Here is a 22,451-nt window from a genome sequence, read left to right on the forward strand (position 1 = left end):
AGGAGAGAGGAGCAGGACCCAAAACAAAGGTGTGCCTGCCCTTATATAGACATTTAGAAATTCCCTGCCCTGGAGCTCAAGATTATCCCTCCGTACATAATGCATACAGAAGGGGTGTAGCCCAAGACCACCCCCCAGATACATCATACCTACATCACAGAAAAGGCGGTCTACAACAGAAATTTGAATGTTGTTGTTTTTCCTGTCTGCCAGGTTATCTGATAATGCCTTATCTGATTGCCTTTCCTGGTAGTCTGGCCATTCCTTTGAGATGGTAATCACTTAATTCCCGAGAAAATGGGAAGGTTTCTTTCACCTCCTCCCTCTTTGCAGAGAAACACTTGGTCAGCTTGGGAGTCAAAATGATTATGAACATTTAATATATATCTAAGACCTTAAAATTCCTATAACAATACCCTGATACGGAAGCAGAGCTGTTCGTGTGCCACTTCCCCCCTGTCACAAGTATGCCATCCGTGGCAACTGAGGCTGAGCTGTGCTAAACGCCATTGAATCTGAGCTGACTTGGAGTTCAGACTGCAGTTGGACCTTTGCCATTGGGAACGGCACATTAACATAATTGAATAATATTTTTAAAGATTTTCCCCCCCAGGAATAAGGGCTCTCTTTCTGCCCTTTGTACAGTCTTCGTCTACAGGAATAAATTGGGCTTGTAGCTCAGGGACAGAACGCTTGCCTTGCATGCAGAAGGTCTCCGCTTCAGTCCCCAGCATCTCCCGGAAGGGCTGGGAGAGATCCCTGCCTTCTGTGACATTGTGGATCTACAACAGGGGTGGGGGAACCTTCAGTTTTTTAAACAGCTTAGAGGTTTTACTACAGTCAGTTTTGTTGGACATACAGAGAAAAATAAAAGTTCCTTTCCACGTTACATTCAGTGAAAATGGGAGACAAATCATTTCTTTGAAGTGGTGTTTTAAGTGCAAAAGGAAGTTCTGTACTAAAGTTAAAACAAAATAAAAAAATTAAAAAATCCTTCCAGTAGCACCTTAGAGACCAACTAAGTTTGTTCTTGGTATGAGCTTTCGTGTGCAAGTGTGCATGCACACAAAAGCTCATACCAAGAACAAACTTGGTCTCTAAGGTGCTACTGGAAGGATTTTTAAAATTTTTAATTTTGTTTTGACTATGGCAGACCGACACGGCTACCTACCTGTAACTGTAATAAAGTTGCCTACTTGGCTCCACTAGATGACAGTATAATGTAACAGGAAACAGTTGCATTTGGCAAGTTGTAAACTAGAGCTGTGTGCAAATGGCCCCTCAAAATTCTCCACCCAAATTTTGGTTTTAACGTGATTTGCAATCTGGATTTAGAATAGAAGTCTTGTTGAAGACTAGATGTATTCTGTCTAGCCTGTAAATCTCAACCCATTATCTTACTGTTTATGTTCATTTAATTTGTATCTTAAAATGCATAAGAATGAATAGCCTTTTTTAAATCCTTGTAGGAAAGCTGGTGTATGAAAGAATCTTTTCCATGTGCAGTGATAATCGCAGCTCCTTACCAGGTAACACTATTGCTGTGCTACTTACTTGCAGATTTAGGGTTGTGCCCAGTAGAGTAGACCCACTGGAATTAATCATATCCACTAATTCCAGTGGGTTTACGTTGAAAAAAACATAATTGGCTACACCACTTAGGTTATAATCATAGTTATACTTGTTGCAGTTGAACCCCGTGAAATTTATATTTTATTGTGGTTTTATATTTGCTGCACACTGCTTAGATGTTTTCTGTATGAGTTATCAATATATACATACTCTTAAGGGACGCGGGTGGCGCTGTGGTCTAAACCACTGAGCCTCTTGGGCTTGCCAATTGGAAGGTCGGCGGTTTGAATCCCCGCGGCGGGGTGAGCTCCCATTGCTCGGTCCCAGCTCCTGCCAACCTAGCAGTTCGAAAGCATGTCAAAGTGCAAGTAGATAAATAGGTACCGCTCTGGTGGGAAGGTAAACGGCGTTTCCGTGCACTGCTCTGGTATCGCCAGAAGTGGCTTAGTCATGCTTGCCACATGACCCGGAAAAACTGTCTGCGGACAAACGGTGGCTCCCTCGGCCAGTAAAGCAAGATGAGCGCCGCAACCCCAGAGTCATTCGCGACTGGACTTAACTGTCAGCGGTTCTTTACCTTTTCCTTTTTACATACTTTTAAAAAATAACTAAACATGCAGACTTTGTGCTCAGGCTTTTAAATTCAGCATTGTTGAAAATTACACAATATGAACACGTCTGTCTGTTATGGATTACTGCAATGCGTTGTTTGTGGGGCTGCACTGGAAGACTTTTTAGCAACTGCAGCTGATGCAGAATTTGACAAAAGATGGTCTGAATGTGTAACGTCAATTCTGGCCCAATTGCGCTTGCTGGCGTTTAATTTTCTGAACCCAATTGAAAGTGATGGTTTTAACCTTATAAAGTCACAGTTTGGGACCCTGTTACCTTGGAGAATCCATTTCCCCAGATTTGCCTGCCAAGATAACCAGAGGCCCTTCACTGCGTTTCCTCACTGGCAGAATGCGGCAACAACAGAACAGGTCTTTTCAGTATTGGCCCCGTCTGTGGAATTCTTTCTCCAGAGTGCCTTGCCTGGCACTGACAGTGACACCTTTTTGGTGCCAGGTTGAAGACATTTTGCCCAGACATTTGAATGTTAGCTCCTCCTGCAGCAGCTAATATTTTATCTGGGTAATCCTTTGGTGATCATGCTTACGTTGAGGGGAAGAAGTGAATTGTCTTTTAGGGTCTGCTTACTTTCAGTGTAACTTATACTGGTTTTGTTTGTTTTTATTCTGTACTGTTGTGTGTGCACGTGTGTAGAAGGTTGTCAGTGCATGAGAGGTGTGCTTCATAGAATTGTAGAGTCGAAAGGGACCCTGAGGGCCACCTAGTATAACCCCCTGCAAAGCACATTTGCACACATGTATGCTTGTGCATTGTGCTCGGTCCCAGCTCCTGCCCACCTAGCAGTTCGAAAGCGCGTCAAAGTAGATAAATAGGTACCGCTGCAGGCGGGAAGGTAAACGGCCTTTCCGTGCGCTGCTCTGTTTCGACAGAAGCGGTTTAGTCATGCTGGCCACATGACCCGGAAGCTGTACGCTGGCTTCCTCGGCCAATAAAGCAAGATGAGCGCCGCAACCCCAGAGTCATCCGCAACTGGACCTAATGGTCAGGGGTACCTTTACCTTTATGCTTGAGCAAGTAGTGGATGTCTCTGATCTCCTATGGTACATGTGTGTCTTGAGAGAAGGGCCATATCTAGGTGGTAGATCAAATACTTTGTCCCAGATTCAATCCCTTCCTCTCCTGGTACGGCTGAAAAAGACTCCCGTGTGAGACCTTGGAGAGATGGACCAGTGAAATGATTTGTTATAATGCAGCTGCCTCTTTTCTTTCTTTTAGATGCATGTAAATGTGTGTGTGTGTGTGTGTGTGTACAGACACACACACACACACACACACACAGGCACATGATGCAACACATGTTCCTGTTTCATTTGGTATGTTCCCTTCTTTTGCGGCTAGATCGTCCTCCACTCGAAGCCTGTATAAGAGGACGAGCAAACAGTAAAAAAAGAATAAAAACACAGGAGCCTTGAAAATCCCTGCAGCGATCACGCTGGCATGGGAGACTCTGGCTCAGTGTGTGTAAATAGGCGCAATTTCCTGTGTGGAGCCGCTGTGCCTTGAGCAGCTGTGTGCAAAGCAAGAACATGCTCATTGGTATTTTGTTCTCATTCTTTCCATTCCAATAAAAGGAAAAAACTTCTGATTTAGCACCGGAGCCCCCCTGCCTGCAGGAAACCGAGGCTGCAGCTGAAGACTGTGTTTACCCAGATGTACCTAAGCAGGGATGGGAGAGGGGATAATTGCAGAGGTTTCGAAGGGACACACTTTGTCTCTGATAGTGAAACCGGTGCTTTATGGCTGTGCCAATGAGGCTAGCCTGGCTTCGAAATCAGTGCAGTATAATGCGTTGTTATATTTTTGTAGACAAGGTTGATTCTGGTGTTTGTGTGTGTGCCATATTCTGTACCTCTTTCGCAAGAAGCCAGTTTTAAATCTTGTTTTTACATTCCTAATCCAAGTCTATTTCTTGCGCCGTCTCTCCCAACAGCTGCTGCTCACTGTCTTGTCCTTAACCGCCTTGGCAGTTAGGGCATGCTTGAACTTAAGGACTCCGGGTCCCCATCGTGCTTCGTTACGTAAAAGTCCTCAAGCGCTTAGGGGTGGGCTGTTGCCAAATGGGAGAGAATTGCAGTCTCTCTCTCTCTCTCTCTCTCTCTCTCTCTCTCCCTTACCCCCCTGAGTTTCTGCACAGGCTCGGCGTTTTTGAGGAGAGAACAGCACAGCAGCAGAATAATAAGCGGCAGCCCCTGCTCCAGTTCAGTTGAACGGGAACTTCTGCCACTTCTGCTTTGTTCTGTGGCGGAAAGGTGCTCGGAACGCAGAGATCCCCCGCCGCCCCATATCAAATCACTTTGACCCACTTTGCTTCCATTGGATGAGGCCCGATTTGCTCATTTGTTAGCGCAAGGTGTATCAGCAAAAGCACCTTCTCGAAAGAAGCTCCTCCATCCGAGGCACCTGGTGGCCCAAAAATGGGTCAACCAGAATGTGGAAAGGCTGGCGGTGTGTCTTGCTTTTGCACAGGGAGCTGGCTTTATGCAAGGTCGTGCTGTTTATCCCTCTCTCCCAGTATTGCCTTTTTGGGTTGGCAGTGGCTGTCCAGATCTTCACGTGGTTCTTCCCCTGCTCCCAGCTCTGCTACATGTTTTGTTGTTTCTTGCCTGGGAGGGAAGCCGGTAAAGAGCTTTAATAAAGTATCATAACCGGAGATGCCAGGAATCAAATCTGGGACTTTCCCCATGCAAAATGTGTGCTGATCTTTACCATTGGTCACGCCATTGGTCCGTCTTGCTCAGTATTGACTATGCCAACTTGGCGATGAATCATAGAATTGTAGAGTTGGAAGGGACCCCGGGGGGTCATCCAGTCCAGCCCCCTCCAATGCAGGAATCTCAACACGCGGTCGCCCATCCAATTTGAAACCATAGTGGCTCCAGGGTTGCAGGCCGGGGTCTCTCCCAGCCCAGCTGGAGGTGTTGTGAATGGAACGTGGCACTTCTTTCGTTCGAAGCAGGCACTTCACCATAGTCCTCCCACTAAGCCTACTGGCTGTGGTAGGATTTGAACCCATGCTGCCGAAGAGACTAGAGCCAGAATCCAGCACCTTAGACTTCTTGAGCATACTACCAAGATAAAATATATCTTGGTAGCTGTGGAATTTGAAATGCCTGGAGCCTAAATCCAGCTCCATAGACAACATGAGCACAGCTGCCACTCAATTTACTCTCAGCGGTGGAATTCAAACCCATGCCTTTGATGAAGCTGCAGCTTTTATCTGTGCTTAGAACTATGGAACTTCTTTCCACAAGATGTGGTGATATTCATCAACTTAGGGAGCTTGTTTTGCTTTTGGGCTCACCAGAGACTTCTTGCTGAGCACTTTGAGAAGCAGGATGGTGAATTAGATCAGGGGTAGGCAACCTAAGGCCCAGGGGCTGGATGCGGCCCAATCGCCTTCTCAATCTGGACCACAGACGGTCCGGGAATCAGCATGTTTTTACACGAGTAGAATGTGTTCTTTTATTTAAAATGCATCTCTGGGTTATTTGTGGGACATAGGAATTCATTCATCCCCCCCCCCAAATATATATATATATATATAATCCGGCCCACCACATGGTCTGAGGGACGGTGGACTGGCCCACGGCTGAAAAAGGTTGCTGACCCCTGAATTAGATTTAGATGAAAGGTCTTTGGCTTGATCCACCAGGAGCCTTCCTATATTCTTAATGATGGTATCTTTGCAATTTCTCTCCTGAACTAATAAGTGATGTTCCTAATAGTGGATCCCAATCTGAATAGTTAAGGAAATACTGCTTTTGAAATAACATAAGGGGCCGGTTTATCCTTAAAACAACATTGCAAGGCGGGCTAGGCCAAGAGAGAGAAGAATAAGGAATTGTCCCAAGGTCTCCCAGCGAGTTTCTGGTGAAGCGGTGATTTTAACCTAGGTCTTCCCAGTCTAAGGCTTCAATCTTAACTCCTAGGTCAGAGCAGCAGGACTGAGTCGAGTAGTGGAGCTCCTGCTCTGTCCACATTGCTGCTGCTGAAGTGGGGGCATGACAGCACAGTAGCATTGAAAGTGCCGCAGCAGAGATCATTCCATGTGTAAGCTAAGAGTTCAAGTAAGTTAACTGAGAAGGGAGGAATGGCTGGAGGCGTTTCTTAGCAACCAGGTACAGCAGCATGATGCCTGTTGAGGTAGCATGTGCTGCGATGGGCTGTTTCCCGCTGTATGTTTAATTTTATATATCTATCCCTGCTATGTACAAGGCCTGATGTAAGAAAGACAAAATCTCTCTATTTCTTTCTCCACATATTATACACTGTTTTTGTCACACAGGATTTCTTTTCTCTCTGGGCTCCGTTGTTTAAGTGGCATTGCTAACAAGCAGAACGACTGGTTTTCATGGTACAACAGAGAGGCTTAGATTGTGCCCAAGTATCCTCTCCTATCCCCCCCCCCCCAAAAAAAAACCCCGTTACAGAGATTTATGTTGGCTGCTGTTGGCAGGGATACCTCTGGCAGTAGCTTCTGCCCATGCATTTCGTGGATATGATGAGAACCTTCACAGTAGCCGAGAGAAAACGTCACAGTATCTTATCCCCCTGCAACGTGGCAGATCAAGGATTAGAATTGATCTGCACAGTAACCGATGCTCTAGTTTTACTCTGTTTTCACTTGGTTCCGATTGACTGCTTTATTATTTAATTTTCTTCCCACTCCGAGTATTTTTAGGATTGTATAAAAGTAGGAAAATATATCTGTAGGATACCAATAATGTCCGGCACTGAGAACCCCACACTTTAAATTCTTACTCTACTGCGAGAGAGCCCTGTCTGGCATATAAAGTCCTAATTCCCCAAGTTCAGCAAGGCAAAAATTTAAGCAGACAGCAAATTCTAAATATTGACGGTTACGTAACTGTTCCTTCTGCAGTGTCATATTGGTTTTATCTTGGATTCGTGGGCAGCAAAGTAAGGCTTGGAGCAGTTAAGTCTCTGCAATTTTTTGTACGTTGATGACCTAAAATGCTTCAGGCCCATAATGCCTGTTAGCTTCCAAGGCCCACTTTCCCCCCGCCTGCGTTTTTAAACAATCACTAGGGAGAAAATGTGAATAAACATTGCAAATGTGGCAAAGGCAAGAATGCTAGTTCCCCCAGTTATAATGTAATCCCATGCATGCTTGCTCAGAGTTAAACCCCATTTTATTCAGGGGCCTTTATTCCCAGGTAGGTAACTAGGGGCATGCCATACTTGCTCTTTGTATATCACTATGTATCTCAGGATTGGGGGCCAAGGGCCATATGCCTTATTGGGGGCTGCATGCCAGGGGTAGGCAGGGTCAGAGGCAGTAGTGGGTGGAGCAGCAACTGCAAATGTCACCTAGTTTCTAAACACACCCACACCTCTTGTTTTTAAAGGAGTTATATTAGAGCATGGGTAGGCAAAATAAGGCCCGGGGGCCGTATCCAGCCCAATTGCCTTCTTTTGTTGCAGAATTGAGGCGTCTTATATTTCATACAGGACAGCAGAGGTGTATTTCTGGCCCAGTATGTAACAGTTTTGAAAAATAATAATGAACAATTCAAACGTCTGAGGAATTATCATCTTGTGTTTATGATGCGTTGTTGGTGTTTCTGTTTGGTAAAAGGTAAAGGTAAAGGGACCCCTGACCGTTAGGTCCAGTCGTGGATGACTCTGGGGTTGTGGCGCTCATCTCGCTTTATTGGTCAATGGAGCCGGGGTACAGCTTCCAGGTCATGTGGCCCGCATGACTAAGCCGCTTCTGGCGAAACCAGAGCAGCGCACGGAAGTGCCGTTTACCTTCCCGCCAGAGTGGTACCTATTTATCTACTTGCACTTGCTTTCGAACTGCTAGGTTAGCAGGAGCAGGGACCGAGCAACGGGAGCTCACTTCATCACGGGGATTCGAACCGCCGACCTCCTGATCAGCAAGCCCTAGGCTCTGTGGTTTGACCCACAGTGCTGCCTGCTGTTTGGTACATGTAAATAAATGTTGTTCTTCTCAGTAAATTAAAAAAGAAGTTGAACCCCTAGTTGAGCTGAAGAGAATTTTGAATCAGCTGGCTGGTGCCGGAAGTCCACCTTCAGTCAGCCGATCACAGGGAGCGCTTTCTATGTCTGTTTGCAAGAGGAAAATGCTCTGTTTGCAGGAGGTGATTTGGATTCTAATGACTTCTTTCAAAATGGAGCTTGGCTGGCCATTAAAGCAAGGAGTGTGCTTTAAAAGCACACTCCCAGCACCAGTGGGGCTCCGTCAATGGCAAACACCTGAATGTTCCTTTGTAGCCACACCTGCACATGTGGCCTCAGGTGTGTGGCAGGTGGCTGTGGTTTGTGGGAAGAGGTCTGGTGGGCCAGTTTGGGATCTGTACCAGGTCTAATGCAGCTCAACGACCACAGAGGTTCTCCACTACTGCTCAACTCTATGTGGCAGACATTTGTCCAGATGATCTGAAATAATCGTATTTGATTGGACTATTGGTTGTTGCATTCATAGCCTGCTTATGGGGTCCCCATAAGTATGAGTCAAGGGGTCGCTGTGAGAACCGAGTGCCTTTGGCCCTTAGAGACCAAAAATAGGCCTTCCCTTGGTTCCAACAGGGCTCTTCTTGTGTGTGATTTTTCTAATCGGTACTCTTGAGTGCCGTTCCCCACCCCCCCCGAACTATGTGAATTAAATCACTGCTAATTTTATTCAGAAACGTAATAAGGAAGCAGGTTCTTAGTTTTTAATCTTCTTTTTGTCTTGTTTTATCAGATAATTTTACTCCTGAAAGTGTGGTTGACACTGCCAAAGAAACCTGTTTAAACTGGTTCTTCAAGATTGCTTCCATTCGAGAGCTCATTCCCAGATTGTATCCTTTTCCGAAGGAGACTTTAAGATGATGAAAACGTTATCTGGTTTATGCTTGAATTTCTTTTAAAAATAAATCATAGTGTTGCCTTAGGTTTCTCCACATGAAAAAAAATTAGGAGTATCAAAAGACCCCTTGTAGGTATTGTCCAGGGTGCCAACAGAGTTCACAGTTGAGTGTTGAAATGGAGACTAGATTTTGCCTATGGCTAAGGCATACTTTTTTTTAAAAAAAAAATGCAGTGGTTATCTTTTCAACAAGAAAGCAAGTTTAAAATTTACATGTCACATATAACTTACATACGAAATAGTGAGCTCTTTATCCCACAAGAATGATATGATTATTATCAGTGACTTTCTTAAACCGTTGTGTGCGATTTTTACTCTTTATTTTGAAGTAAAAGTAAGTCGAAAATTCTGAGCCAACTTAAATTCTACTCAGACTAGATCCAATGAAATTAGCAGGGCTGGGGGAATCATGCCAATTCAGGTCTACTCTTGAGTAGGAATAGCATTGGGTATGACTCCAGGAGCTGATTTGAAGTAGCGGTTAGAAAGTTGGACTAAGCTGAGGAGACCTGGCTTCAAATCCCCCCTCAGCCGCAAATCTCCCCAGAGTGACTGGCCCAAGGTCACCCTCTCTCAGCCATGGCAGTGGCGCATGCCCTCTGCAGACCTCCATACCCAGAATGCATTGGTCTGAGAAGGTTCTTCTGGGGCGCAGAGGCAGGGAAGAGGAGGAGGCGATGGTTTCAGTGGGTGGTGGAGAAACCATTAGCCCTGCGTCTGCTAATGTAGCAGGCAGAAAAAGATGAGGAGGGATGGGTGCATTGGGGTGAAATGCCTGTAGAAGGATGTGGGGTGGGCTATGGGAGGAGGGAGAAGAATGGGGTTGGGCAGTGGCAGAGCTGCTACCCATCTCTAGTGGTGCAATTCCCGTTCTGATGCTAGCTCACTGTAAGTGTCCCTGGGGTCCTTTGGAACACCTTTACCTGTCTCCTTAACCTAGCCCCCAGGTAAGCTGAATCAGATGGGGTTCTAGATGCTCTACTGAGACTAGATCCGCTCTAAAATACCCCCAAGTCAATAGCTGACTTCGTAGAGCCGTAAGACACTTTATTGTGAGGGAAGATCTCAGACTGGGGTATGGCGTTAACAGCTTCCAGTCTCTGCCTAGCTAACTCCCCCAAGAGGGGCTGGTGGCATAGTGGGTTAGTACATCTGACTGTTAACCAGAAGGTTGGTGGTTCGAGCCCACCCAGGGATGGCTGTGGGCAGGATTCCTGCACTGCAAGGGGTTTGGACTAAATGGCCCTTGGGGGAACCTTCCAACTGTACAATTCTGTGATTCTGTGACCAGCATATGGCATTGTAGTCCGGCTGAGAGAACCAAGGTAGCAATATCAGTGACACAGATATAGGTTATTCAGAATTCCATTGGCTCATAATACTGCAAAAAAATTAAGTTTATTAATCAAAGAGAATGAATATAGGTCTGCAGTCAATGAAAGAAACATCAGATGTTAGTTGTACTGTACTGTAGCTCCTAAGATGTTATTTCCCTAGATAATAGATAATGTGTCAGCTGAACCTGTGGCCAAATTTAACTATGATTGATTGAAACAAGCTAACTTCAAACCATAGTTTTAAGAAGCTGGTTTGTCGAAGCAAGCTATAATTAAGACGAATCACTGTTTATAGTTCAGAGGCAACGCAACACTAAACTGAAGTTCATAAAAAGTGAAAGCAGAATCTTTGTTCTTCTTCTGTCCATCACAGTAGAGGAGGAAAGGGGAGTTCAGAGCTCTCTGAGGTTTGCCTATGTTATGTTACATCATGGTTTAGTTTTACACAGGGTCTCTGGGCCTTGGATAATCCCAATGACTTTACTGTTTTGAACTTTCCCCCCCTTGACACTTTATTCCAGTTATGTGGAAGCAGCAATACTGAAGTGCAACAAATTTCTTTCCAAAACGTAAGGCTAGTAATATTTGGCGAATATTGGAAAAATGGGGGGGGGGGGGAGATATGGAAATTAATTATGCCCAGAGATTTTTCTAGCTTCTAACAATTACTTGATTGAACACTGGTGGTGTCTTTTGAATTAAAAGTAGAAAAAAGATGCCTGGGATATGAAGACTATGTCGGATGTTGGCCTTGGGCATGTCTGGTGGGATTTCTGACTCTGTCTCTCCCTCCCTGCAATTTCAACACAGGATGACCAAGCCGTAACACAAGCTGCTGTTCTAAGATACCTCCATTTCAAAAATGGTTTGCCAATCCGTATTGTTACATTTTAGTCTTGGGCTTTGTATTTTTGTTTTCTACGGTGGCCTTTGGATAAACTCATCAGTAATATTTTACTGTCCCCTTTTGCCAAGTATTTGATGTTATTCTTGGCCAGCTTAAATCACGAGTCAAATAAATTGCAGCCTTTTAATTTGTCAAGAGTTGAAATGGTACCTGAAAGTGAAGCTAATCATAAAAACCCCTACTTTCTCAAATCATCTTTACAGAGGAATTTCTGAATGTCTCCCACGGCTGACCTCCATGATCCGAGGAATAGGAGATCCTTTGGTTGCTGTCTATGCTAGGGCGTATCTCTGCAGAGTAAGATTTTCCTCTTTAAAATGCAGTTTTGTTGGTTCCATGAAAAGGCGATTTGACTAGTTTGTGTCATTTGTTTGCTTTAGTTCTTAAAATATTTATAAACCGCCCTCATAAGGTAGCATGCAAAATAACTGCATAATTAAGTGTGACACTATGCAAACAATTATAACGTTTCAAGTGCACATTATATCCCTTAAATTGAAAATTAAAATTTCATTAAGTTACAATTAAGAAAAAGCAGGTTTGAAATAAAAAGGTATTGCGAGTCCTTTTTAAATCACTAGTGATGGGACCATTCATTCTTCCTTGGGGAGAATAGTCCATTGATACGGGGTCACCACTGAAAAGGCCCTGTCCATAATCAACCTAGTATCTCTTATTGACAGACTAGAGAGGACCTTGGAGGGTTGATCTTAGATAATCTGGCAGACTCAGCAGAATGTCTCCAGACCAGCCAGTTTTGTTGCAGTTTTCTGTAGACTAGGAAATAGTACACTGGCTATATATTGCATTCTTCTGCTTTCTTACAGTGCACTCACCTTATGATTACTTCTTTGTCTAAATACTCATCTAATTTCCTTGTGTGCCATTTTTAAGTGGACCCCCCCCAAGTCTTGCAATAGGTATATGAATATACATGATTGTGTTGCAGCTGAAGAGACAAAGACTAGGCTTAATTTATGTGGCTCTTTGAATGTAGGTTGGGATGGAAGTAGCTCCTCATCTGAAAGAGAGCCTCAACAAGAACTTTTTTGACTTCCTCCTGACTTTTAAGCAAGTAAGTAAGATTCTGTAAACATTGGGAGTGTTTTTCGTGTGTGTTTGCTCGCCTAGCCCAGATGTGGACAGGATACGGCTTGCAACCTGGAACCTTGCTTCCCCCACCCTGCTGTGGGCCTACTTTAACGGACAGACAGAGCTTGTCAATCACATGACGTCAGTGACGTGACATCATTTTGACATCAGTTGACAACTTGAAAAGGATTCACTGAGCCTCTTCGAGAATGCTGTGTGCAAAAGAACAATCAGGAAACGCACTTTCAGCTCCCAGTACTTCCTTTGCAGCAGCATCATTACCTGCCCACACCTGTTATCACATAGGACATCAGATGTGGGACAGGTGGGTGTGATTTGGTGAAAGCAGCTGGGTAGGGGATTGAGGAGCAAGCAGTCTAGTGTTGTGTGACCTGGGAGTTCTCATAGCTGTTTGGATTTGAGATATTCCCCATTCAGAAAGCATTCCTGCTAATTTCCACTAATTCCCTTCCCTTCCACTTAAGCCACCCCAAACACTGTTGCTGAAGGTTGTAGGATGCCTCTGGGTTAGAATGGCTTATGGTGCAGGTGGCTGTAGTAGCTAATAATAATAATAATAATAATAAGTATTTATTTCTACCCCGCCCATCTGGCTGGGTTGCCCCAGCCACTCTGGGCTGCTCCCAACAGAATATTAAAAACCCAATAAACTATTAAAAACTTCCCTAAACAGGGCTGCCTTTAGATGGCTTATAAAAGTCAGATAGTTGTTTATTTCCTTGACATCTGATGGGAGGGTGTTCCACAGGGTGGGCGCCACTACCGAGAAGGCCCTCTGCCGGGTTCCCTGTAACGTTGCTTCTCGCAGTGAGGGAACCGCCAGAAGGCCCTCAGAGCTGGACCTCAGTGTCCGGGCTGAACGATGGAGGTGGAGACGCTCCTTGTGTGGCAGGGGTGTGTGTGTAAGTAAAAATCAGCTGTCCCAAAATGCACAAGTGAAAGAAATTTCTGTTAAAACAATCCCATCATTGGATGCAATCCTTGGGTTCTACAATTTTCCTTGAAGTCAGTGTTGAATGTTTTGACTCCTTAATGAATGCACAATATTATTTTTTCCTACCCCTGTCATGATTTATCTTTTATATTTTTAACAGATTCATGGGGATACAGTTCAGAATCAATTGGTGGTGCAGTGTGTAGAGATCCCATTATATCTAACCCTTTATTCTCCTGCAATTGATTGGATTCTACAGTGCATCTCTTACCGGGCTGCAGAGGTAAAGATCTCTCTTTGACTGTGGAAAGATTTTAACGTTTAACCAGAACAGAGGCCTAATATAGCATTTGAAGTTTGTATAAATGGAAAACCCTCTGATATCTGAATCTGTTGCTTCTTCCATGTCAGTCCAAGAAAGTGGAACTAAATCAGTGAAGTTTTCAGGTTACATAGGTGGCACCATTAGCAGGTAGAGTTCTAGCACTGTGAATAATATGTATTGATCTGGCTTGTTCTGTTCTTAAAGCTAGCTACCATCTACCACCCATGAATGGGCAGGCAAAGTTTTGTTAATGCTGTTGTTAATTAGAAAGAGCCACTAAATGTAAAATTGAAATGTGGCTTAAGAGGCACATGATTTTGTACAATTGTTTTTAAAGTGAGAGGTCTTTGAAGAATCATTTCAAAGCACCTGGAGGCTGAATGTGATAGTTCCGCACATGAGTGCGAGATAAGTGCCAACTTTGACAACAAGGCTTATAAATGTTGATGGAAAATTTGTAGCTTCTGAGTTCCGTTGCATTTCTAGAAATTGAGGCTGCTGCTCTGCAAAATAGTGTCTGTTCCCACAAATCAGCGGCCTGACTTGGATGATGTAGATACTGATAATTTAGCAAAGACAGACCATAGACTGTTGATCTGAAGAATGTTTGACCAATCCTTCCTGCGCCAAATTTGGCAAAGAAAAATGCACACATACACGCAAACACACATGAATGCAAAATAAATATTATAATAATACTGTAATAATAATAATACCCCAGTCAGCAAACATTAAGGATACGGTAAACATCAGTTAAATATATAAATTAATATAAACTCTCTAGTTGTCCAAAAGGCATCCATACAAAATTGGCATCCAGCTTGGAGGGTGATATATATTTATAGACTCTCCTTGCCCCTGTTTGCCTACCAGCGTTAACAGAGGATTTGGACAAAGGTTACACCCACATCATACAGGTAAAAAAAACCAACCATCTTATACAGTCATGGACAATCCTGGGAACTGTAGTTTGTTAAGAGTGCTGGGAATCGTAGCTCTGTGAGGTGAAAACCCTTAACAGACAACTTTTAAAAGTGGTAGAATTATACTTTAAATATATGGTATGGATGTGACCTTAATCTCGTTGATTTCAGTGGAAAGTATTGTGCTCAGGATTGGAACATAAGCACCTACAGAAATAAACCAACATTCTTACAATGGCATACTTATTAGTGGAAGGGCCCTGGCATTCAGAAACTCCCGGCATCTCCACGTAGGGCTGGGAATGTCCCCAATCTGAAATCCTGTAAAGTTGCTGCCAGTCAGTGCAGGATTTCAGTTTAATAATCTTAACACAGAACCTCTACTAAACCAGTAGTCATAATGCATCATTTGTGAAGATTTTTTCTTTTTGCAGCTCAGCACGTTCCCTGGCAGAAACCAAGGAAACTTGTTATCCTACTTTTTGATCTTGCCAGTGTTGTTCTTCACACTACTTTCTCACCTTGGTTATGCAAATTACACTTCCTTTTATTTTTAAACTCTTATCAGCATAACGGTTATAACTTTTCTCAAAACAGTCTTAAGCAAGAATTTAATTCCTCGCGAGGTATTATACCATGTGCCAACGTTAAAAAACAACAAGCCAGTGGCAATGCAGCCATGTGGAAATACGAAATCTTTCACAAACTTAGACTTTGCCTCTTTGTTTTTTCACCACATCTCCCTCCCGCCTTAAATCAGATGCTTTGCAAAGAAACCTGCTTTCTTCTTCTTCCCACTGCAAAAGAATACGACCATGGCTACTGGGAGACCATCCTTTTGTTAAGCTGATAGCAAGGGGTGATCGATTTGATGTTCCCTGAATGGGAGCGGACAACTGGAAATCTCTGTCCTCTGTCTTTTGGAAGGCAGATGCCCTTTAGCTAATGAGAGGGGTAGGGTAACTGTGTGCCAGAATGAAATCAGTTTCTGGATGGAAAGTCAGTGAGAGCTGTGGTTTAGGAGCATGGGAAGCTGCCTGACACTGGTGTATGTCAGCAGGGTGGGTGGCTGCTGTCTGCTGATATTGAGGGGGGGGGAGGGGAGGTGGAGGATGGAAGGAAAGGAGACCAACACTAGGTGGAGCCAGAGGCAATAACAGACAAGGATGGAGCAATGATAGGTGGAGCCAAGTAATCGATTTCGTCTCTGTCCTTCTAAAAATCAGGAAGATTGTCTTAAGAATCACGCTTTGGATTAAAATGTCATAGGTTTGAGAGAGTTCCTTTAGTCTGTTAAGTAGCAAAGGGTTATCAATGCAGACCACAAAATGATGCTATCTGGACCCGGGACCTGTTCAGCTGAACTCTTATAGGTTCTTCCACACAGCCAGGGACCCTCATCATGTTGGGCTGCTTATTAGAAGCCTGTGTATGTTCATCTGGTCAGCCAGATTGAATGTAGGTTCCCTCTTCAGAGTTTTTGTTCAACATTCAAAGGCCTAGTGGTGCCCACCAACTTAGATGGCAGTGGTCCAGGGTAACATCCGTATAGAGGTAGCGCTATCATCTGATCTGACCTGGAGCAAATATGCTTACTTGCTTCATGTTCAAAAGCAAAATGGCTGGGAGATTCGGAATCAGAAATCTCCCACAAAGGAAATACTGGCGAACCGCACCTCCTTCACTTTCCCATTGCAGAGTCACAATTGGATATGTCTGCGTAATTTGAAGTTTCAGTAATGAAAGTTATGGTTGAGTGGGGTTTTTTTATGTTCCGGTAATGAATGTTTTGGTCGGGTGCTTATTTTTTCATTCTCGTGAACTTATCTTTGGTAGGTTTTGCTGACGGAAATGATGGAAAGGTGTAAGAAGCTAGGCAACAAGTAAGTAGTGTGCTTGCACAGCTTTTTTTTTTAAAAAAAAAACTCTGAAGGGCCCTGATCCTTCCTTACATCTACAGGAGTCCTACCGGAAGGGGCTTCATTCTGGAGCCCAATGGAGAGGGGGGAAGACTTGCTCCTTGTCCCACAATGGAGGTGGGACAAGTTCATTCAAAACATTCCTTTTTCTTTCTCCATTGGTAGTTGAATGCTGCTGTTGAGTCCTATGGGGGTTAGAGAAGTCCTCTATGTGGGGGAAAGTGTGGACATAAGTGTGTGTGTTTATATAAAAACCTATCAACCAACTCTGTCTGTGGTTGGTCAACCTCCTTCAGCTGGGACCTTTTGAAGGATTCTCCTTTTGTGAATGTTACAAAGGTGCCTTTGTATTACTCCATTTGTCAGTCTTTCCCAGCCGTCCCTACTCTGATGGGCAGAAGCTCACAACGTTCCAAAAAAGCACCTTCCTCTTTAGTGGGAGGGGGGGGACACCAAATTTATTAATTTGTTACATTTACTTGTCGCTTGCTTGGGGGGGGGGTGTCCCAAAACAACAGGCCATTTAAAAAAAAATACAGTACTGAATCTTAAATGCATCAGAAGATAAAAAATATTAATGAAAAGGGCTCATCCTGCTATAGCATAAAAAGGATATGTCCAACCCCACCCAAAAAACGAGCACCAGTTCAGGGCAAAATGAATAGGTGAATAGGAACGTGTTCACCTGGCACCTAACGGTGGTGTCCAGATCTCCAGCAGCCAACTCAGATCTCATCAGCTTCCATCTGAATAGTTGCCCGAATCAGAGGTCATGACAGCACCCAGCTGCTCTGTATACAATGTTTTAAAAACCAAACAAAAACCCCAATACAAACAGTTTTCATTTAAAGAAAAGGAGGGGAAAGGGACAGGAAACCCAGGACCCACTGCCCGCCAGCCAGTTTTAACTTTCTCCGAAAAGGAACTAGCAAAGTGTCTGTGGCCACAGTGACATAGATTTTTTTTTAAATAAAAAGTAGCCAACTCAGATCATGAAGTGGGAAGAGGCAAGGCAGTATCTGGAATGGAGGCAACAGAACAAGTCTTCTGCTAAGATCTATTGTGGAAGTGTTTTTATCCCTACTTTCCCCCCCAATCGCTGCTTTTATGCATGGGAGGGAAATAACAGTCATAGGATGCAGTGAATTCTCCTTGTGCCATTGTTGGTTGATTTGTGCAACAATCCTGCTAGTCTGGGTGTGTCCTAATGTAAAGAATAAAATTAAAGTCCTTTTCCTTTTCTTTTATATCTTGTCTAAATCTGGATGTTTCTTCTAGCGCCTTGCTGTTGAATTCAGTCATGTCTGCCTTCAGAGCTGAATTTATTGCTGCAAGGTCTATGGATTTTATTGGCATGATTAAGGAGTGTGATGAATCTGGCTTCCCCAAGGTAACGTTCCTCCCCTCTCCTCTTGCTGTGCAGCTTCTCCGCTCAGTCACTGTCGTGCATTATAGTCGCCAAGATAACTTTGCAATAGATAAATATTTTTGTATGACACTTAATTGCTGTTAGATATCATGGGAATGGTGTCGTTTTGCCGTGAGGCCCGAGTCTGTGGCCCTCCAGATCATCAAATAATTTTTGAAAGTTGGCCGTATTTGTTGTGGTTGATGAGAGGAGCACAGATTTCCTTGCCTCTCATCTAGGCTATAGTGCAAGAAGGTCACATAAGTCCAAAGAGCTGCAAATCCTTGTTTGGATCACACATCTATTCAACACCGTTTTTCTTTGGCCGGTGGCTGTCTCTGTCTTGGGAGCTAACTGATTTGCAAAAGAGGTCTGCCTTGTGTCTATTAGAGCTGTAATACTTTAGTCAGTTTGTAGATTTAAACATATCTTGAGAAACTAAAATACTGTTTCTAATTAACTGTACAGCAGATAATAAAATCTGCAGGTGGTAAATGCCATTTTAAAAGAGGTACCTCCACTTCCTGCTCAAAGAAGAGGAATGCCTCTCCTAAAAATGAGTATCTGAAGAAGTGTGCATGCACACGAAAGCTCATACCAAGAACAAACTCAGCTGGTCTCTAAGGTGCTACTGGAAAGAATTTTCTATTTTGTTTCGACTATGGCAGACCAGCACAGCTACCCACCTGTAACTCTCCTAAAAATGCTCCATCTAAAACAATGCTTCATCTAAAAAAGAATGAACTGTATGGGTGGGCTTTTTGCCTTTGATGCAGAAGAATTGCCTTTGATGCAGAATTAATTTTTTAAAAATCTCATAGGCTATGTTTTGTCCCATTTATTTCAGTGCGACAAGTCAGCCGTGACTAAGTTCAACTAAGTGGCTGGATCCAACTGTAGGATTTCAGCTTTAGATTTCTGTAACCTCACCTGACTGTTGTTTAGTTGTGTCTCCATGCTTGTGTTCTCCTACTGAAGCACTATTGCAGTTAAGGCACTGGGGATGATCTTGGTTTCTCCCCCCCCCCAAAAAAAATCATTTTATAACAAGCTGTGCTACGGTTAAATTGAATGGAAATCCCTAATGTGTGGATGCGGGTGGCACCTGTGATTCTCCAGATGTTGCTGAATTCCAGCTCCCATCAGCCCCAGTCCGCAAGGATCATGTTGGGTTCTTATCCCTGAACTAACAGATATGGTTGAATGGACACTCTCATATTTTCACAGCATCTTCTCTTTCGATCTTTGGGGAGAAACTTGGCCTTAGCTGACCCTCCAGAAGGAGATCGACTTCAGATCTTAAATGAAGCCTGGAAGGTTATCACAAAGTTAAAGAGCCCACAGGTGGGTTGTTGGTAGGCTATGAGTCGGGCACAGCTGTAGCCATGTATTGTTGTAATAAATATTTTGCAAGTTCTGCACGTTCCATCGTGGGAGTATTACCTGGCCCAGGAGCTCCCAAACTATGGACCACCAGTAGTCTGTGAACTTTATTCAGGTCGTCCATGGTGTTTCTGAAGAATAGCGGGAGCAGGAACTATGAATGGTGGGAGCAGCATATGAAATATAAGCATTGACTGTTGATATTGTTGCTTTGCTGTATTTTATTACTTATCCTAGATTGTATTGTACTCTATGGAATTCAAATTGTAATACAATGTGAAAAATAAGAGAAGGAATAAAAATCCAGTTACAAATTGTACAGCGACAAGCACAGTGCATTACAGTTGTTACAACAGGCAGGAAAATTGCAAAGTGGACCTCCTAATTTTCAAGCAGTCCCTGAGGAAAATGGTTTGGGGACCACTGAACTAGCCAGATTCTCCTTCCAGTATTTCAATAATTTGTTTCAAGAACAGAGCAGTATAAGAACTACATTTCAGATACATTAAAGTTTAAAAAAAAGAATTCAGCAAGCTGATTATTGTTTCATTGGGGACTGATTGTAGTAGTGTGTTTAGGATGGGGTGTGGAGCTTCCTTTAAAAGCTTTCTAAATACAATATGATATGCTGCTTTGAAACCATAACGTCCATTCATTGATTTTTAGGATTATATCAACTGTGCAGAAATCTGGGTGGAATATACCTGTAGACACTTCACGGTATGTGTAGATTTAAGAATGTATATGTTTTTGTTTTTAGAGTATTTGTATATATTTCTTGTATAAGGAGAATACAGTCGTACCTCAGAAGTTGAACGGAATCCGTTCTGGAAGTCCATTTGACTTCCAAAACGTTTGGAAACAAGGAAGCTCCTGCAGCCAAACGGAAGCTGCAGAACCCACGTCAGACATTTGGGTTCCAAAGAACGTTCACAAACCGGTTTGCGGCATTTGGGAGCCAAAATGTTCAATTCGCAAGGCATTCGACTTCCGAGGTACGACTGGAATTTTAACTTTAACTTCCTTAAGACTCCTATGATTTAACAATAGAGTGTTATAAAACTTCTGGCATTAAAAGATGTTGAAGTTTATTTTATTGAAGGTTGGACTAGATGATCCTCATGGTCCCTTCCAACTCTGCAATTCTATGATTCTATGATAAAGGGATCTTTTTCTTACTTAGTGCTGCACAGTGGAGCCCTTGTTTGTGTTGGAGGCAGAGATTCATGCGCACCCTCTCTAGATCTTTATGATCTAGCCATTTGGCTGTAGCCCAGTTCCTCTTAGTGATTGATGACAACAGCATGCTGCTGGACACCAAGATAATTCTTAAGTGTGATGCTAAGTGCTCACTTAGTGTCTCACTTCATATGATGCTGTAGTGCTACCTTATGCAGCCCTTCCCTTTTTATACCTGAGTAGCAAGACCTAGACTGCAGGGTTTTAGCAGACTGTTGCAGCAGCACACAGAGTCCCCTCAAACAAACTCATCTCTGTGTACATTTATTTTAGTTACAGGTAGGTAGCCGTGTTGGTCTGCTGTAGTCGAAACAAAATAAAGAAATTCCTTCCAGTAGCACCTTAGAGACCAACTAAAATTGTTCTTGGTATGAACTTTAATGTGTGCATGCACACGAAAGCTCATACCAAGAACAAACTTAGTTGGTCTCTAAGGTGCTACTGGAAGGAATTTCTTTATTTTGTTTACCTGCATTTTGTTGGTGTTATGGATTATGATTAAAGCTCAAATTAATTCTAGCTCATTGACCTTAAATAACAATAATTTCTGTGGATTCCAAAAGCATCCCATTACTTGGACTAGCAGTGTAGGAATAAGACTTCTAGTTGCTTAGCTTGGTAATGTAATTGTCTTTGTTTTCTATGGATTTGATAAGTTGAATTCATGACTATTTCACTACTGTTCCCTTATGGCATTCAACTTGCCCTTTTCAGAAGCGTGAGGTCAATACAGTTTTGGCGGATGTCATCAAACACATGACTCCAGATCGGGCGTTTGAAGAGGCCTACCCCCAGGTAAATGAAGAGTGCAGCCGTAAGAAAAGAAGACAAAGGATTTTGTTCAGACTAAAATGTACAGTGAGAGTTGTATCCAATGCTAGTTCTGCTCAGACGAGAGCCATTGGAGTTACTTGAAATGTCTGACTTAGATTCATTAATTTCAGTGGCTCAACTTTGAGTAGGACTTATTTGAGAATTCTGGCTAGTGTTCAATGCAAGTAAATGAAAGGTGTGTATCTGATTTAATAGTAAGGTCAATGAGCTACATTGAGCCCAGGGCAAATATAGAAGTAGGAGACCTGTTGATAGTCTTCAGTTGTTTTAAATGGTGTCAGCAAGAAGAGGAAAGCTTATTCATGATTGATGAAAGACTGAATAAGAAGCAGTGGGATGTATCCAACTCAGAGTAAACCCACTGAAATCTTACGAACCTGTGTTAGTCATATCCATTCATTTCAATGAGTCTTTGAGTAGCATTGGATACAGTCCAATGGGTTTAAATGAAAGGGTAAAAGTTGGCATGAGGTTCCCCACACTTGACAAAACAGGAACTTTCTTTACTGGGTGTCTTTTTTCTCCTGCTTCTTGCTCTTTAGCTCCAGTCAATAATTCAGAAGGTTATCACCTATTTCCATGACTTCGCCGTTCTCTTTTCATTGGTAAGTTTCCACACAGCTACTAGGATCACAAATCCATACAAACCTCCATCTTCTCTTGTCGGTCATTCCAGAAGAATTTGAGGGGAGCTAGAAGGCAGAGGAGCAAAAGCTGTGCCAGAACTGGAATAATGGGAATTTGGCTGATCTGGGTCTTCCTGTCCTCCTCACCCTTAGCTATAAATTACTCTTCTCATCTGCTCACCCCATTCTCACCATGCAGTCATTGGGAGAGCCCAACGAACCAGGCATATTGGCAAAAGCCAGACCCAAACCAAGTTTGGCTTTGTTTTGCTTTTCTATCCTGCTCCACAAAGGCTTCTCAAAATAGTTTATGACTTCCTTAAACAACAGTTCTCACTCCTTCTGTCCAATACCTTGTCCCTTGCCTGTTTGTCCCCAATGCCATTTTGTAGCTGGCAGAGGC

At 43.3% G+C, this 22,451-nt stretch overlaps 1 protein-coding gene across 2 annotated transcripts in view; it reads left to right on the forward strand.

The window, feature by feature from the left end:
• Nucleotides 1–22,451, forward strand: part of VPS35L (VPS35 endosomal protein sorting factor like) — a 77,246-nt gene that overhangs the window by 17,707 nt on the left and 37,088 nt on the right. For both annotated transcript variants that reach the window (XM_033167627.1, XM_033167628.1), the window contains exons 9-20: nucleotides 1,470–1,529; nucleotides 8,936–9,032; nucleotides 10,959–11,006; nucleotides 11,548–11,641; nucleotides 12,342–12,419; nucleotides 13,552–13,674; nucleotides 16,476–16,522; nucleotides 17,837–17,948; nucleotides 19,194–19,310; nucleotides 20,016–20,069; nucleotides 21,303–21,383; nucleotides 21,965–22,027. In XM_033167627.1, coding sequence (XP_033023518.1) covers nucleotides 1,470–1,529; nucleotides 8,936–9,032; nucleotides 10,959–11,006; nucleotides 11,548–11,641; nucleotides 12,342–12,419; nucleotides 13,552–13,674; nucleotides 16,476–16,522; nucleotides 17,837–17,948; nucleotides 19,194–19,310; nucleotides 20,016–20,069; nucleotides 21,303–21,383; nucleotides 21,965–22,027 — 974 coding nt within the window. The remainder of the gene's footprint in view (nucleotides 1–1,469; nucleotides 1,530–8,935; nucleotides 9,033–10,958; nucleotides 11,007–11,547; nucleotides 11,642–12,341; nucleotides 12,420–13,551; nucleotides 13,675–16,475; nucleotides 16,523–17,836; nucleotides 17,949–19,193; nucleotides 19,311–20,015; nucleotides 20,070–21,302; nucleotides 21,384–21,964; nucleotides 22,028–22,451) is intronic.

Source organism: Lacerta agilis, chromosome 13 (assembly GCF_009819535.1).
Source record: "Lacerta agilis isolate rLacAgi1 chromosome 13, rLacAgi1.pri, whole genome shotgun sequence".
Taxonomy (NCBI): Eukaryota; Metazoa; Chordata; class Lepidosauria; order Squamata; family Lacertidae; genus Lacerta; species Lacerta agilis.